The sequence below is a fragment of the Pseudophryne corroboree genome, chromosome 6 (assembly GCF_028390025.1).
Source record: "Pseudophryne corroboree isolate aPseCor3 chromosome 6, aPseCor3.hap2, whole genome shotgun sequence".
Classification (NCBI taxonomy): domain Eukaryota; kingdom Metazoa; phylum Chordata; class Amphibia; order Anura; family Myobatrachidae; genus Pseudophryne; species Pseudophryne corroboree.
In genome coordinates this window covers 133,311,366-133,329,130 of record NC_086449.1, presented here as the reverse complement: position 1 = coordinate 133,329,130, position 17,765 = coordinate 133,311,366, and the positions used below count along the sequence as shown (strand labels likewise).

The window sequence follows — 17,765 nt, the reverse complement described above, 5'->3', positions numbered from 1 at the left end:
ACGGACAGAACTGTTATGTGAGACACACGTCTGGTAGCCCCCAGGTTCATTTTGATAGTGAGCTGCTCCACTGTAGCGTGTCGGTCGTCCCTCACGCACCTTCGTAACCGATGTAAACCTCTCACATCAATGGCACGTGGTGCTCCGCAGTTTCCACGTCGGTTATTCGCAATGGTGCCATTTGTCCAGTCACGATACACCTTCACCACAGCAGCACGTGAACAGTTCACAGACTGCGCTGCTTCAGAAATACTGCCACCCTTGGCCTGAAAGCCAATAATCATCCCTTTTTGCAACTCGGATAAATTGCCTCTTTTACCCATAACAGCAACGAGTGATATTTGTGTAGACAGCCTATATACCTACCAAACCAGCACATGACACGTGACATACTTCATGGGCTATGCGCTGTCAACATCAAGTGTAGGAGGTGGTCATAATAATATGACTCGACCGTGTATGTTGTCAATGGCACTGGATCTGCAAAAGGTCAGCTGGTTTGGGCTTCCAGGTAATTGGTTAGATGATGTCCCGTAAGGCAAGCTTCACAAACAACGGATTGTAATGGTTTTGTCCTTCCGGGAAAAATACTGTTGTTTTTTTCTATCGATTACTTCTTTTCACATCAGCAAAAACACCTGAGCACCCAGAAGGCGATACTCTGCAGATCAGCTATGAAGGTGTTAAACACTGGTAATAGGGACTGGCTAAATCTCATCATGAGTGAGTAGTGGGAGATCTATTGTGCAAACCTGACTACCACATCAGGACTGGGGAAGAGTTATGGCTCGCGCTGGACTGACTGAAGAATCAGGCTAAAGTAAAAAAAACTGTGAGGATTAGCAAGTCCGAAATTCCTGTGTGTATTGTGAGACAGAAAGCCGTCTGAAAGAGGGGTGACAGTAAAAGGAAGAAGAGTCTCTGCAGCACAGAATCATGCACACAGCAGATACTCAGAGTGGACTAGTACTAGACCAGTATATTGTTGTACTTGTATCGTCTGCGTACATCCATTATAATATGATTACAAGGACCCTTCAATAAAGTGCATTATTGCTTTTGCTGTTTTTGTGTCAATAAAAATAAAATATTATTTTTCTGAATTTTGCTTGTGTGTGAAAATATGTCCCCTCCCCCATCCACAGTACTAAAAATGGGTGATAGTTTGGTAAGCATGGTCTTAGTGCTAGAGTCTTTGCTGGTTAGCCCTGATAACTCTCCACAAGTTGGCCAGGCTAAATATACTATGGGTGCCTCAGTATCATGACACTGTACATGACAGCAGCCATTCCCAACCTCAGTGCTCAAGGCACACTAACAGTGCAGGTATTACTGATATCCAGGCTTCAGCACAGATGATTAAATCAAAATAACTGAGGTACTCATCAAGTCACCTGTGTTCAAGCATGAATATCACTAATACCTGGACTGTTGGTGTGTCTTGAGGACCGACGAAGGGAATGTCTGTCCCATAGCTCCAAAATGCTAATTAGAATATTGTAATCATATCACTGCCACTGTACATTGGCCCTCATTCCGAGTTGTTCGCTCGCTAGCAGATTTTAGCAGCATTGCACACGCTAAGCCGCCGCCCTCTGGGAGTGAATCTTAGCTTAGCAGAATTGCGAACGAAGTATTCGCAATATTGCGAAAAGATTTTTCTTTGCAGTTTCTGAGTAGCTCGAGACTTACTCTTCCAGTGCGATCAGTTCAGTGCTTGTCGTTCCTGGTTTGACGTCACAAACACACCCAGCGTTCGCCCAGACACTCCTCCGTTTCTCCAGCCACTCCCGCGTTTTTCCCAGAAACGGCAGCGTTTTTTCACACACACCCATAAAACGGCCAGTTTCCGCCCAGAAACACCCACTTCCTGTCAATCACACTCCGATCACCAGAACGATGAAAAAACCTTGTAATGCCGTGAGTAAAATACCTAACTTCATAGCAAATTTACTTGGCGCAGCCGCAGTGCGAACATTGCGCATGCGCAGTTAGCGGAAAATCGCACCGATGCCAAGGAAAATAACGAGCGAACAACTCGGAATGAGGGCCATTGTCCATTTATACGCAATGCACCACACACAGAATACCCTTAGATCCACATGGCACTCCAGAAACCACCAAGTGTATAATGATGTGCTCAGGTCCCACTCTCCACAAGCGTGCATATGCAAGTTGTCCCATTCCCTGCCTGTGCATATGCACCCAGCCAGATCATCACTTCTGCACTGTGCAGTCCCATGCATTTTGTAAGGGCCGCATGAGTAGGGGCAGGGCCATATGATGAGTGGAGGTGTGCTGGATGACAATGGGGGAGGGCCAGATAACAAGAAGGGGCGGACCGGGTGACAATGGGGCAGAAGGATTACAAGTGGGGAAGATGCTGACCAGAGGGGGAGGGCCGGAGGAGTGGATGGAGGGGGCTGGCTTAAATGCCCTGGCCCCCCAAATGCTTAATCCAACCCTGAGGCTGCTCAGAGTATCATGAAAGTCATATGAGTCTCCTCTTGCGGTTAAAAAGGTGTAACAGGGCGGCAATGGGGCATTAGTACTTAGGATAAGTTTGCTGTGGGCGTGTTGTATGTGTGTAGAAAGAATGTCAGCCTATTCAGAGGCAAACATATGCAAATATCCAGCAGATTTAGATGGATCTTTTGCAACAAGGATAGGACAGGTACAAAGGTGTGCTGATAGCGATGATGACGGCTCTCACCGGAAGATGTATTGGAAAGAAGCAGCCACATAGATGCTGCAAACAGTGATTTTGCAGCTATTTTCCCACGGAGCTCATTCTTGTGCGATTCTGAATCAGCCCCGGTGTGTCTATTTAAAAAAACTGGTCAAGTTGTGATGTCACTATCATCATGATCTCACATCAACAGTGGCCACATGGATGTTATATAGACAAATGTTTTTCACTTGCATTTTACATGGGTATTTTTGTGTTATGTGCAGAAATATCTGTAAGGGTTGTGTCTATACAGAGCAATTTATTTGTGCAAAATATACTTCTAAGGACTGTTTATAAACTATGGAAATTTTTTTTAAAAAGGGGGGATTTTTGTCTGTCTGTCTGTTTGTCTGTTCATTCTTGCATCACGAAACAATTGGATAATTTTTGATCATGTTTTCACTATTGTATGGCTTAGTGACCTAGAAAGAAACTGAGGTATGTATGATCTCAATGTGACATCAGGGAGAGGAGCATTAAAGGAAAAACCAGAGGCTAACACTCAGTGCACTGAAAGTTGGTGTTCCGATCATGCTTTTGCAGAACTTGACTCCACGCAAGTTATACAACTGAACCCGACTTGAAGTGACTGTTCCGCAGAGGAGACTAAATGAGGCAAAGATTCTAATGGGATGTGGTGCAGGTAAGACTGTGTTTATACCACGTATACTCCTTATCACCCAAAATTTTAATTTTCAATTCAACTGCCTGCACTTTCCTGTAAGCGTCTGCTTCACTATTATGATCAACAGGTCGTAGGGGCAAACAATCATAGCTGCAGATGTAGATCTCAGGACCAGCTGCTTCTCCCATGGGCAGCTTTACATGGCTTGCTCATGACTCAAGTTAGTAGACCAAAGCATCTTTTTGCGTTAATACCGGAATGAAAAAATGCAGATATTGTATACAAATATTGTTTACAAAGAAATTTTGTGATCAATGGCCCTCATTCTGAGTTGTTCGCTCGTTCTTTTTCATCGCATTGCAGCGATTTTCCGCAAACTGCGCATGCGCAATGTTCGCACTGCGACTGCGCCAAGTAAATTTGCTATGGAGTTTGTTCTTTTACTCACGGCTTTACGAAGAAATTTCTTCGTTCTGCTGATCGTAGTGTGATTGACAGGAAGTGGGTGTTTCTGGGCGGAAACTGGCCGTTTTAGGGGAGTGTTTGGAAAAACGCGGGAGTGGCTGGAGAAATGGGGGAGTGTCTGGGCGAACGCTGGGTGTGTTTGTGACGTCAAACCAGGAACGACAAGCACTGAACTGATTGCACTGGCAGAGTAAGTCTCGAGCTACTCAGAAACTGCAAAGAAAAATCTTTTCGCTATATTGCGAATACTTCGTTCGCACTTCTGCTAAGCTAAGATACACTCCCAGAGGGCGGTGGCTTAGCGTGTGCACTGCTGCGAAAAGCGCCTAGCGAGCAAACAACTCGGAATGAGGGCCAATATGTACAAAATAATATATACATCACAATATTTGATGGCGCTACTGTCTTTGTAAAATTAGTTCCGCTGAACAATAACAGGCATCCACATGAGTGAAGCTGTGGGCAAATGCTAGTATGTTATATATATATGCAGTATATATGTCTTGTTATTTTCATGCATGGACCCAAGGCTAATGACCTAAGAAATGTTGATCAGTCAAATTAAATTGCATGAAAAAGGCCACTCTTGTTATACTGCATCTACATTTAGCTCTGTGTATAATATACAGTATATTTTATGCTGTACATAGGATAGAATATATACCATAAATATAGATCGGTACAGGATACATGAAAATCAATGTAACTCTGCATATCATTAACGTTTATGTGAAGAGATGCAAGATTTAGATCTTCAAAGTCATCTTTGTATAGAACAATATAGGACAATATATCAGGATAAAACTAAATGAAAAGTGTGCAGTAAACTCTACAAGTCCATACCACCCAAATGTAATGAGTGTGAGTTAACTGCATGTGTTAAGATTTCCTGGCTTTAAGAAACCCATGTGTTTTTTTTTTCATATCTACTATAGCTATATCTACATACTGTATACAAAAGATATTGCTCCACTGCACTCACCACTCCTATAAGTGGGGGTGCATGTAGTATACAACCACATTATTTGAATACAATCACAGAAGCTTTGCATTCATCATATATACAATATTATAGACACAAATTTGTATTATCTATACTTTCTAAACAGGGAATGTTAGTTTCAACTGCTAGAACATTTTTTTAAGGTAACCAATTGTGAAAGTCTTAAAACTAACATTGCCTATTTATAAAGTATAGAGAAAACAGCTTGCAGTGTATATAATTTATGGTGGGTGCAGGGTTTCTGTGATTTTTCTATCAATCAATCTATCTACCTATCAGTATACACATGCAAACATTGTCTAAAAAATATGTATAATCTATAATGCTAGAATTGGTAGTACATGTGTTTATATTGTACAGTAGACATCTGTAACACACCCTTGCTTCCCTCTGCCTGGAGACCACAACATAAAAATACTTCAGTAGCGTTACTCCATGGGAGATGAAGGGTTAGTGGTTATAAAATATTAATTCTGTAGGGATGTTAGATGTCCAGACCTAACCTGAAGTCTGAATTTTTTGTGTAAATTTCAATTTTTCAAAATGTTAATTCATAGGGACCCTGACCCCACCCATTTCCAAATAGGAAGGACATGTCTTTTAGAAGGGGGCAGGTGACACTAATGTGTGGTCTGATCATACCAGTGTATTGCTTGGCTGTGTCTGACCTATGGCACCTATGTACAGGACACCCACGACTTAAGAATATTGCCTACTTGTTCAGATTATCGCCTTTGGTAATCGCTGTAGGTAACTTGTAGTTGATGTTTTCAGAAGCCTAGATACAGTTGTGCTCATGTGTAATGGATAGCATCGAAACCCAGCAATGACTGCGCTCGGTGACCAGAGATACAGTACCAGGAATGTCATTGTCCAAGGTGCTGAACATTACTCTGCTTGACAAAGGCTTCTGTACACTCAAATGAGAACTGTAGATAATGATTTTCCAGACGTAGTGTAGTACAGCGTGCAAGCAGCACGCTGGCAGCCTGTAGAATTTACAACTACATTCTATCTGTGCAGTGTGCAATTTGGATACAGTTCAATGTAGCAGGGTGCATGATGTAAAGTCGTTTTGCGATCATTTAACTTGATAAACAGGAGCATGCTATGCTGGCCATGTGTGCAGGGAAATGCTGCTGTGCTGGGTGGGATAAGAGCTGCAATTCCTGCACCTTCCAGATCAGCCCCTCTTCTGCACACTGAAAGGGGGGAGGGGTGGGCACAGCGCTAAACCAAGGAAATCTCATCCCACGTGTAGACCAGGCAATCGTTCCTCCCCTCCCGCAGCAGATCAATCAGGGAGCAGAGAGCCGGTTCCTGCCGTGTTAGCTGATCTTCCTGGGCTATATAAAGGGCAGGAGAAAGAAGATCCTTCGCTGTGAGCCACATACACACTAGAAAGTCTTCCAGCATGAGCTACTCTCTGGACACATTAGGTAGCCCCTCTTATAGGAGGATGGCAGAGATCAGGTCCAGCTACAGCCGGACCAGCAGTTCCCCGTCCAGCGGGTTCAGATCTCAGAGCTGGTCCCGCAGCTCTCCTAGCACCGTATCCTCCTCCTATAAGAGGAGCAACCTGACCATTCCCAGAGGTTTCAGCTCCAGTGACAGTTTGGATGTCAGTCAGTCCGCTGGGTACAATGGGGATCTCAAGCAAGTGCGCTCCAGCGAGAAGGAGCAGTTACAGGGACTCAACGATCGTTTCGCTGGGTACATTGAGAAGGTCCACTACCTGGAGCAGCAGAACAAGGAGATTGAGGCAGAGATCCAGGCCCTGAGGCAAAAGCAAAGCGGGTACAGCCAACTGGGTGACATCTATGAGCAGGACCTGAGAGAGTTGCGCTCCAACTTGGAGCAAGTCCACCACGAAAAGGCGCAGATTCTCTTGGACTCTGAACACCTGGAAGAAGACCTCCAGCGACTGAAGGACAGGTACGAGGACGAGGCTCGAATTAGGGACGAAACGGAGGCTACCATTAGGTCCATGAAGAAGGACATAGATGACACGTCCTTAATAAAGGTGGAGTTGGACAAGAAGGTGCAGTCCCTGCAGGAAGAGATAGCCTTCCTCAACAACAACCATGAAGAAGAAGTAGGCGAGCTGCTGGCTCAGATCCAGGCCTCACACATCACGGTGGAAAGGAAAGATTTCCAGAAGACAGACCTGGCTTCTGCCCTGAGGGAAATCCGCTCCCAGCTGGAGGGGCACTCTAACAGTAACATGATACAGACAGAGGAAGTCTTTAAAAACAGATATGCCCAACTCACCGAGGCAGCGGAGCAGAACAAGGAGGCTATTAGGTCGGCCAAGGATGAGATAGCGGAGTACAGGAGGCAACTAAACAGCAAGAGCGTGGAGCTGGAGTCTGTCCGGGGCACCAAAGAGTCGCTGGAAAGGCAGCTGAACGATATAGAGGAGAGACACAACCTCGACTTGACCAGTTACCAGGTACAGTAAGTGAATGTACTAGTCACAGAGTATAGGAATTGAGAAATGACCTGTCCAAGGTGCTGTAACAGCAAATGTGGCATGAAATCTAGAACTGAGCTGTCCGCGGTGCTGAAACGCAGGACTGTACTGTAGGAATCTGTAGGATATGTGAGAGCTGCTTCAGCCGTTTTGTTAGTACAGGTTAGCATTTGCAGTTTTGCATAGAAGTACCGTAGGTTAAAGCGCAGGCTTAGAAGGTTTCCGGAACGATTGAAATTAATATATAGGCTGTAAATACTGTGATCTAGATCCATAGTTAAACGTAAGTAAAATGTTTGTTTTTTAACTTGCACGACAAGATTTGCTATATTGGTTTAATGTATTTGTAATATACAACCAAGAAGCTATTAGACATCAGACCCGTGCAAGCCAGAAGCTTTGGAAGACAGGAGTTCCCCCGTACAGTAGGTGTGTCATTTGTGGCATTACAGCTGCACATGTGTCAGACCAGAGGGCGCACTGCGCTTTTTCTTGCATATTCTGCAGTAACACGTGTCTGTGTTGTGTAGGGGGTGTGGTGCGGGTCGGGGTTTTTCTTCTTTTGCAATCGTGACGCAGTGTGGCTACATTATATTAAGAAGGAGGAGCTTGTGTGGGGCAATGTGACGCATTATGACCGTTCTGTAGTTAGGGTGTGGTACAATGACAAAGCATGTATTAGAGCATTGTGCAAGGGAAGGAGGCGTGGTGCACTGTAGATTTATGTGGTGTTCAGTGGGTTAGAATAGCTGTCTCAGACCTTGGTGCAATGAGACAGTTTGTGCAGTAAAGTGTGAAAGCATCTTATATATAGGGGGTGTGGTTGACTGTATTTGTGCTGCAGTATGACAGTATATGTATATGGTGCAGTGTTTCAGAGACCCTGTTTTGATTCTATTATTGTTACATCTCTATTAAGCTGTAAATTCTCATCACTGGGTCCCTTCCTCCCATAGGAAACCATCCAGCAGCTCGACAATGAGTTAAGAGGAACAAAATGGGAGATGTCCCGCCACCTGAGAGAATACCAGGATCTTCTCAATGTCAAGATGGCTCTGGATATAGAAATCGCTGCATACAGGTATGAGGGCAGAGCCAGCAGAATATTAATAGCACTGCAGAGGCTGCAGACAGAAGCAGGATGGAAAAACTTTGAGGCAAGGGATGACTATAATATATCATATAATTAAAAAAAAAAACAATAAACCCTACAAAATATGTGCAGTTTATGGACCCCAAAGTAATATACATAATAAAACAATGTAAAAGCCTCTTAAAATAGAAATACCTGTAAAATCACACTGAGGATGGAATTTCTTTAAAAAATAAATACTAATTGTAATGTAATCCAATAAATTGTGTGATGCATACATATGGAAATTACACAAAACATTTCTTATAATTACATTCTAGAGGATAAAAAAAAGCTGTAGATTTAACAAAACAGCTAGAACGTAAGACTAAATCAATAATTACACTTACTACAGTATAAAACTTACAACACATATATGTGTACTGTAGCTGCTATTAGTCTTTAGACTAATTCAAGACAAAATGCATTGCTTTGATGATTAGTTTGCCCTGTAAAACTCAGTAATATGTGAGCAGTGCAAATGAGTTTGCAAAATGAAAACAAATGTCAAAGCATGTAAACTACACAGGTCCCATGACTTTGCTGTGTAGGAAAACAACAGAAAGACACAATAACCCATAGCATAGTTTATTATAGGATCTTCTGTAAAATATGTAGTGATAGGCAGTAGGGATAGGGATGGGATCCTAAAAAACAATAAAAGAATCCTCACATAATAGTCAAACAATAAATACTTGGTATAAAAACACATAGGGGTCTTTTTTAAAATTAGAAATGAGGGGGGCGATCCTGTGCCAATCTAACTCCAGACTCGTGGAGAACAAAAATATGCAAGTCCAGCGGTACCACAAGCGCGGCATTTAGCAGGTACAACTTAGTCATGCCCAATTGAATTGAAGCCACAAAGTGCAGATTTGAAAACAATTTAGCTGCAGGGTGTATGGCAAAATATGTCTATATGTGTATGCAGAGATGCATGCAGTTTTGTGGAGCACCTGCTCCTACTAGTGTACTTAGTTTCCTACTCATCATCATCATTTGTGCAGACTATACTCAATGCAAATGATATCCCTGGAAGCAGGCATATTTATGCTTCGATCCAGCCCTGCATAGCTCTCAGTTTCACTGACACGCCCTCTCTTACCTTTGCCTATGTGAGAATGCTCAGTTACCGCCCATTTATGCCTCCTCAGATGCAAGTGGAGACACGACTGTAATAGTACACATTTTCCTTTGCCTTCATTTGGGTATGCTCTGTTCCAGAGGATGTGTTGTGCAAAATCACACAACATTTATTTGCCCAACAGGCATAAGCTCAAATCTGCAGCAGCCACATGATGTGCAATAAAACGGTTATCAGCTTGTACAAATCTAGTGACCATTCAGATGAAAACTTATATATGTGGACACTTTGGGTTGTAATTCACCATAGCATCTTGTGCCATGGTTTAAATAAACTCCATTATGATATGATTAAAAATAGATTCCCAGCGTTCTGAAAATGTATTATAGGAGCATGATAAGACTCTTACATTAGCATGCACTAAAATGCAACAACAGTATTTTAACTTTTTAGTAAATATTACTTTTTATTTATATTTTCTTGCTATATCCATGCACTTACAGAAGTAATTGCATTACTGCAATTTGAATAACATAATAAAAAGATAAAATGTAAAAAAAAAAATATATATAGTAAAGGAGATGTCAGTGAAAGTGATGCTCCAAAAAAACATCTTGAGAGGGGTAAAGACTTGCCTGGCCCACTGATCTAAAATATCAGAAATATTCTATATAAATATATCACAGATATTTGATTCTAGTATAGTGTATAGTACAATTCATATATACTCATATTGGATGTACACCAGTTAATTGTAGGGATTTTGCATATTTGTTCATTTAGGGGGTCATTCCGAGTTGATCGCTAGCTGCCGTTGTTCGCAGCGCAGCGATCAGACAAAAAATCGGCACTTCTGCGCATGCGTATGGTGCGCACTGCGCACGCGCAAAATACTTTCACAAAAGCCGATGCAGTTTCACACAAGGTCTAGTGGTGCTTTTCAGTCGCACTGCTGATCGGTGAGTAATTGACAGGAATGGGGCGTTTCTGGGAGGTAACTGACCGTTTTCTAGGAGTGTGCTGAAAAATGCAGGCATGCCTGGGGAAATGCGGGAGTGGCTGGCCAAACGCAGGGCGTGTTTGTGACGTCAAAACAGGAACTAAACAGACTGAAGTGATCGCAAGGTAGGAGTAGGTCTGGAGCTACTCAGAAACTGCATGAAAATTTTTTGCCGCCATCCTGCGTTCCTTTCGGTCGCACTTCTGCTAAGCTAAGATACACTCCCAGAGGGCGGCGGCTTAGCATTTGCACTGCTGCTAAAAACAGCTAGCGAGCGATCAACTCTGAATGAGGGCCTTAGTACCTGAGTCATACACAGCAGCGTCTATGGGCAATCACCAATCTGCGAGTTTATGCAAATGGTATACAAACTCCTCCCCTTGTGTACTTCTGTGCAGCCGAATATGCAAGATCTGAAACACCCACTCTTAGCGCCCATGCACACTGTAATACTGATTGGTGCCGCTTGCATTTTATACCCATTACAGTCCTATAATACATCCATTAAACAGTCTATTTTTGCGTGCTACACTAATAACCTCCCTGTCACCACTTGGGAAAGCCCATAATTATTCCTGCACATTTCTGAGACCGTCTGAATCAATCGCAACAGCACATTTGAGCATACACTCTGCGTAATGTATGCATCATAGGGGTTTTCCAGAAAATTTTGCATTTGCGCAGTTGTAAATAATTGCTCAACTATGTGAACAACGGCATTGCGTGTGGATTTTGTTCCGTCTGAATCAGGCCCTTATTTCTGACACTGGAGTATTTTACCTTATGTTTATTGCTTTTCTCCATAGGAAACTTCTTGAGGGTGAAGAAACACGATTCAGCACATTCTCTGGCATGTCAACAGGTCCTTCAGCATCACACAGACAGGCACCTATCACAATTAGCTCCACCCGAGTACAGCAATCACGAGCAGAGCCTCCTAGAGTTAAAGTGCAACACAAGTTTGTGGAGGAGATCATTGAGGAGACCAAAGTTGAAGATGAAAGGTCAGACATGGAAGCTGCATTGGCTGCTATGGCAGAAGAGTTTGCGTCAGGCCTTATGAATGGAGACGAACAGGAGGGAGATGAAGGAGAGGAGGAAAATGAGGAGGAGGTGGAGGAGGAGGAGGAGGGAGAGGGTGAGGTCGAAGAGGAGATTGTAGCAGCTGTAGAATCTACTGTACAGGCAGCAGCACCTGGGGTAGAAGATGAGGAAAAAGAGGAAGAGGCAGAAGAAGGAGAGAAAGGAGATGAAGAGGCAGAAGAGGAAGAGGAAGGTGATGAAGAGGAAGTTAAAGCAGAGGAAGTGGTAGAAGAGGAGGTGCAGGAAGAGGAAGGGGAAGAGGGAGAGAATGCAGAAGAGGTTGTAGAACAGGATGAAGCTGAAGTACAAGCAGAGGAAGGAGATGCACAGGAAGGAGAAGCAGAGGTGGAGGAAAAGACAGAAGAAGATGAGGTAGAAAAGGGAGAAGATGAGGTAGAAAAGGAAGGAGAGGAAGCAGAAGAAGAAGTAAAAACAGAGGAAGAAGGTGGGGAAGAAGAAGGTGGGGAGAAAGAAGGTGAGGAAGAAGAAGGTGGGGAAGAAGAAGGTGGGGTAGAAGAAGGTGGGGAGGAAGATGCAGTAGAAGAAGTGGGAAAAGAAGAAGGGGAGAAAGAGGAGGGAGATACTGAACAGGAAGCAGAAGGTGCAGAGGAAGAGACAGCTGATGAAACACAAGAAGATGAAGTAATTGAAGAGCCTATTGTGGAGACCAAGATTGTACGGGTAAAGGCAGCAGTGCAGGAAGCAACAGAAGAGGAAAAGACTGAGAAGGAAACTGAGGAAGAGAAAGAGGGTGGAGATGATGAGGAGGTAGAGAAGGGAGAGGAAACAGAGGAAATAGCAGGAGAAGAGGAAGAACAGAAAGAGGCAGCTGAAAGTTCAGAAGAGAAAGCAGAAACAGATGAGGAAAAAGAGAAGGAAGAGGGAGAGGAAGGAGATGCCAAAGCTGAGGAGGAAGCTGGAGGTGATGATGACAAAACTGAAATAGAGGAGAAGAAAGCAGAGACCCCAGAAGAGAAAAGTGTGGAGGAGACCATCACTGTATCGAAAGTAGCATCTGTAGGGACAGAGAAAGAAGAAACAAAAGAAGAAGAACAAAGCAGTCCTAGGGATGATGGGAAAGAAGACATAGCAGTAAATGGAGATGTAGAGGAGGAAACAGAGGATAGCAAAGACAAAGACTTAGTTACTAATGGGCTAGATGACAGCCCCTCAGAAGATAAGGACAGCTCTAAGAGCCAGCAAACTGTTGTTATCACCAAAAAGATTGAGACCACAACCAGTGAGGGTGAGGATGGTACCAAATATATCACTAAGTCAGTGACAGTTACCCAAAAAGTAGAGGAACAGGAAGAAACCATCCAGGAGAAAGTGGTATCTACAAAGAAGGTGGAGAAAGTCACATCACATGCAGTGGTCAAGGAAGTCACTGAAGATAAGTGAGAACATAGTAATAATTCTTCCAGCAAGCAGCAGGACTGATAAAGCCATAAGATAAACTGCATGTAACGTGACAGCTTCAAATGGGCTTCTAGCAGAAGGGGTTCTCTCGTGGGGTGGGGGCTCCAGACACTGTAATATTACTTTCTGTGCAATACTGGGCGGGGAAATGCATGCAAGCTCTAGATGTGCCCTTACCACACAACTTGGGGAATTCACAAAACAACAAATACAAAAAAATATTGCATGATTTGTGAAAGATGGAACAGAGAGGAGCGAATCCTAAGTTGTTGTGGGTCTGGGACAAGGTTAGTGATTTTTTTGAAAAGTCCTGAGCTGAATTATGCAAAGAACCATCTGAGCCAAAAAAAAGGGAGGGAGGGGACCAGGAAACTGAAGTTTTCTCGCCTTAATAAAAGAAACCTATCCTTATGTTTACCTCACTGGTGCAATTAACAGACTGTAGGTCATGGGAGAACCTGAACGAGTTTACCATAGCTAACTGTCAGTTTATGTAAAAACAAACCTTGCTCAATAAAAGGTTGTATTGGAAATAGTGCCTGTTGTCTTATTATCTGAGATGATTCTTTTCACTGGATGCCTTTAAAATAGAACTGTCACCTAATAAATTTGGAGGTAGCCATTTTGTGGATTGTACTAATGTTCCTGAAAAAGCAACCACCCATTTTGTAGGCTCAAACAACTCAAACAATATTAATCTGAATGCAACTTGCTATTTTATGGCTTAGTGATGTCACTAGATCGTAGTTATTTGATTGGCTGTATTCTCATGAACATTGATTAAGGTCTTAAAATGTTGGTATCAATGGTGTGTAGATTGACAAATCCATTTAAAATATAATTTTATATCCATAATAGGGCCCTATATGTAATAGGGCTATTACATATTCTACACAAGCATAATACTGGTTGATTATATTATGGTACTTTTATGTCATTATTGACTTGTTACTTAACCATAGCCAAGTGCTGGTAATGCATTTGGTGAAGAGTCAGATTTGGTGGTAGCAGGATTTGTTCTCGAATTTCCAAACTTCTTGTGTTTTTTTATAATTAATGAAGGATTTTATTTTTAGACAATTATTTATTGACAACTTTAAGTAATTAGAGACCCAAGGAGATTCAAAAATCAAGAAAGCAGGGTTTTTGGAAAAATATAAATTACGTTTTTTAATGTGCTTCTGAAACAAACTATTAGGGGGATATTTACTAAGCAGTGACTTTTCAAAGCTTGTTGACAGTTCTGACTGCAGGATTTGAAAGGGCAATACTGGCAACATACCGCTTAGTAAATATGGGCTAGATGCATGGCTGGACACAGTGCATTAGCCACTACAGCTACTAATAAATGCAAATGCTGCAGGATCTGTTCCCATTTTCTCAATATGTTGTCCAATTATGTGATATGGATTATTTAATTTAGTCCTGACTATTGTAAGATAAAAATACAATGTTAAACATAAGCAGATCACTGTATTAAGGGAGAAATGGGTCATTTTGGAATATACAGTATTTTCACCTGTTCATAGGAAACACCTCTAACTCACCATCATTGAGGGGTCTATTTACTAAGCCTTGGATGGAGATAAAGTCTACGGAGATAAAGTCCCAGCCAATAAGCTCCTAACTGTCATTTTTCAAACACAGCCTGTGACTTGACAGTTAGGAGCTGATTGGCTGGTACTTTATCTCCGTTGATTTTATCTCCATCCAAGGCTTAGTAAATAGACCCCTTAATCACTGTGGGCGGGATGTACTAAGCGGAAAATGCGGTAAACCCCCTGTTTACCGCATTTTCCTGATGTACTATCCTCTGGCCGGCAGGTCAGCGCCGCGGCGGGGTTCGCCAGCTTTAGCTGGCGATAGTCCATAGAAGCCTATGGGCTTCTCTCCGCGGCGCTGTGTGAGGGATCCGATCGGATCCCTCCCAGCATGCCTTGCGGCCACCCCCGTCACCCTGCGCATGCGCAGACTGACTCCTGGGGCCGAATCCCGGAAGTCAGGCTGCCGCTGTGCATCGCGGAGGACAGCTCTTATCGGAAGAGCTGTCCTCCGCAATGCTGATCGCATATGTTAGTACATATGCGATCAGCATCGTGGCGCAGGGCGGCGATGGGCGGCGATGGGCGGCGATGTACATTAGTACATCCCGCCCCATATGTGATCACTTACACATTACTCATAGAACAAATGTCAGTAAATCCTATATGCACTTTTTCAGGGTCTTTTCTGCCAACAACAGGTTAGCCAGTCAGTGGGTGATAGATTAAGTTTTTATCAATGACTAAACAGTTTGTGCTTGTTGGCAATAAAATAATACCAGTCACCTTCACACAGCTCGTGCAGTCATCTTGTGGAATGTACCAAATTTCATCACTCGTATTGCATCAATTTACACTACATTTGCAATGTCAGTTTGTGCCACATGCTGTACGGTACAGGCTTCTAGTGAGTATCTATGTATGGTTCAACCCACAAAATGGCTGCCTCCATTCTGCTCAATGCGGGAGTCATGTACACTTTACAGACTGTGATGTTATTTGGAGTGCTAAGGTGACTTTCATTTCAAATATTATGTAATTACATATACTTTATTTATTAGCAACATCAACCTCGAACCTTTCATCCTGATTCATTTTACTTGTCCCATCCTGTCTTTAGCACTAAGTTTTTTGTTCAGTTAATAATAATAATTGGTCTATCTATCTATCTATCTATCTATCTATCTATCTATCTATCTATCTATCTAAATCAATAAAAAGAGCAGGGTCACATAGTGTATCATTATCAGTGCTTTAAATGTAGGTACCGAGATCAATTATACATACAAGATCCAAATAGTAAATATCAATATAGCAGCAGTGTAGAGCAGACGTCCTGCATTCAAACAGTATATTCAAACTGCAATGTATCATTTGTCTTGAAAGACCACATAGAAAATCAGGTAATCTGGCTTCTTCAGTACCCACTCGGCCCTAAGCTGGGGCCTAGAGGTTGCCTAATGGCTGATCTGATGATATATATATATATATATATATATATATATATATATATATATATATCCACTTGATAGATTCGGCACTCTTGCGGAATAGCTCTTATACTTGCTCCGGTGCCCTCTTAGTGGGGAATGGCACCCCCATAAGCGCAGTACTCGTGCGAAAATAGCTGTGACGCTTTTAATGAATGTTTCGGGGTTTCCACCATCCTGACGAAGGGGAAAACCCTGAAACGTTGATTAAAAGTGTCACAGCTATTTTTGCACGCGTGTTGGAGACTCTGAGTGCCGCTTCTTTTCCTGTTTTATATATATATATAAAAACACATACATACATATATCTATATATATATATATATATATATATATATAAATATGTTATTTTTATATATATATATATATATATATATATATATATATATATATATTTTGTAGGACGTATCCAAGATTCCTATAATACCCCTTTAATCAGGGACACACATAAATTGCACAGGTTCGGAGGCTGGCTAACTTCAAGTCTGCATTTCATCTGGTTTTAATCAGTCTGCGCCTGTACAGGAAACACAACGGAACTTGGCATGAAAAAAGGCCACAGCTGCTGCATCATAGTGCTACGAGAAATCTCATTTACAAAAAGCGTATAGCCATAGGAATCATTGTGCCTTATAACCAATGCAGGGAAGTGGCACTGATGATCCCATTTGAATGTAAATACAGTATCTCTAATTTATTTTTTCCCACAAGAATATAACAGTTACATAATGGGGATAAGGTGAAATCAGGGAGCTTTCTAGACTCTTCAGGGAGTAAGGGAGATTGCTGCTATTTCAGGGAGTCTCTCTGACAATCATGGACAGTTGACAAGTATGATACAGATTCAGGGGCTGATTCAGAGATGAACGCAGCCGCGCGTCCGTAAGCAAAGGTCACGTCCATCTGGTCTGTGGAAGTGAACTGGCCACAGTGCGTGTACATGACCCTTCTCTTTGTGGCCGCATCCAGGAAGGATGCGGCCACAAGATGACTGACAGCAACGCGACGTTGGGGGGGGGGCATGACGGACTTAACGGGAGCGGGCTAGGAAAATTTTTAGGGCAGCTGCGGGACATCACATTCAACCGCTCTGATTAAAGAAAATGGTGGTGTACCATCTAACAGCACAGCCAGGCTGCGCTTCCAGGCGTCAACCTTAATTCAATGCATCCGCAATGTAATCACGGGTGCATCAGGAGGCAGCCCATCACACATCTTGGGCAGCCCCACAGTATGTGAGGAGATGGACGCAGATCTGGCTGCGTATGCAGCGAACTGCATTCATCTCTGAATAAGGTCCTTAGACTCAACCGCACACAGATAAATAAGTGTCATAGGTGGTCATTCCGAGTTGATCGCTCACTAGCAGTTTTTAGCAGCCATGCAAACGCTATGCCGCTGCCCACTGGGAGTGTATTTTAGCTTAGCAGAAGTGTGAACGAAAGGATCGCAGAACGGCTACAAAATTATTTTGTGCAGTTTCTGAGTAGCTTCAGACCTACTCAGCGCTTGCGATCACTTCAGACTGTTCAGTTCCTGTTTTGATGTCACAAACACGCCCTGCGTTCGCCCAGCCACGCCTGCGTTTTTCCTGGCACGCCTGCGTTTTTCCGAACGCGCCCTGAAAACGGTCAGTTGACACCCAGAAACTCCCCCTTCATGTCAATCACTCTGCGGCCAGCAGTGCGACTGAAAAGCTTTGCTAGACCCTGTGTGAAA

General features: G+C 42.9%; 1 protein-coding gene and 1 long non-coding RNA gene across 2 annotated transcripts in view; one reads left to right on the top strand and one right to left on the bottom strand.

Annotated features, from left to right (window-relative positions):
- Positions 1-11,365, bottom strand: part of LOC134936686 (uncharacterized) — a 102,893-nt gene extending 91,528 nt beyond the window's left edge. The window contains exon 1 of the long non-coding RNA XR_010180535.1: positions 11,294-11,365. This is a non-coding gene — a long non-coding RNA (uncharacterized LOC134936686). The remainder of the gene's footprint in view (positions 1-11,293) is intronic.
- Positions 6,089-13,548, top strand: NEFM (neurofilament medium chain). The gene is made up of 3 exons (XM_063931866.1): positions 6,089-7,276; positions 8,254-8,378; positions 11,320-13,548. Exons 1-3 carry the CDS (start codon positions 6,239-6,241, stop codon positions 12,995-12,997), a joined length of 2,841 nt encoding a protein of 946 aa, XP_063787936.1. The 5' UTR covers positions 6,089-6,238; the 3' UTR covers positions 12,998-13,548.
- Positions 13,549-17,765: the final 4,217 nt, after the last annotated feature.

Bases quoted from the DNA above. Each gene is read 5' to 3' on its own strand.
- NEFM (XM_063931866.1), top strand. From the start codon at position 6,239: ATGAGCTACTCTCTGGACACATTAGGTAGCCCCTCTTATAGGAGGATG. The intron at 7,277-8,253 runs GTACAGTAAGTG...TTCCTCCCATAG, and splicing joins TCGACTTGACCAGTTACCAG to GAAACCATCCAGCAGCTCGA. The intron at 8,379-11,319 runs GTATGAGGGCAG...TTTTCTCCATAG, and splicing joins ATAGAAATCGCTGCATACAG to GAAACTTCTTGAGGGTGAAG.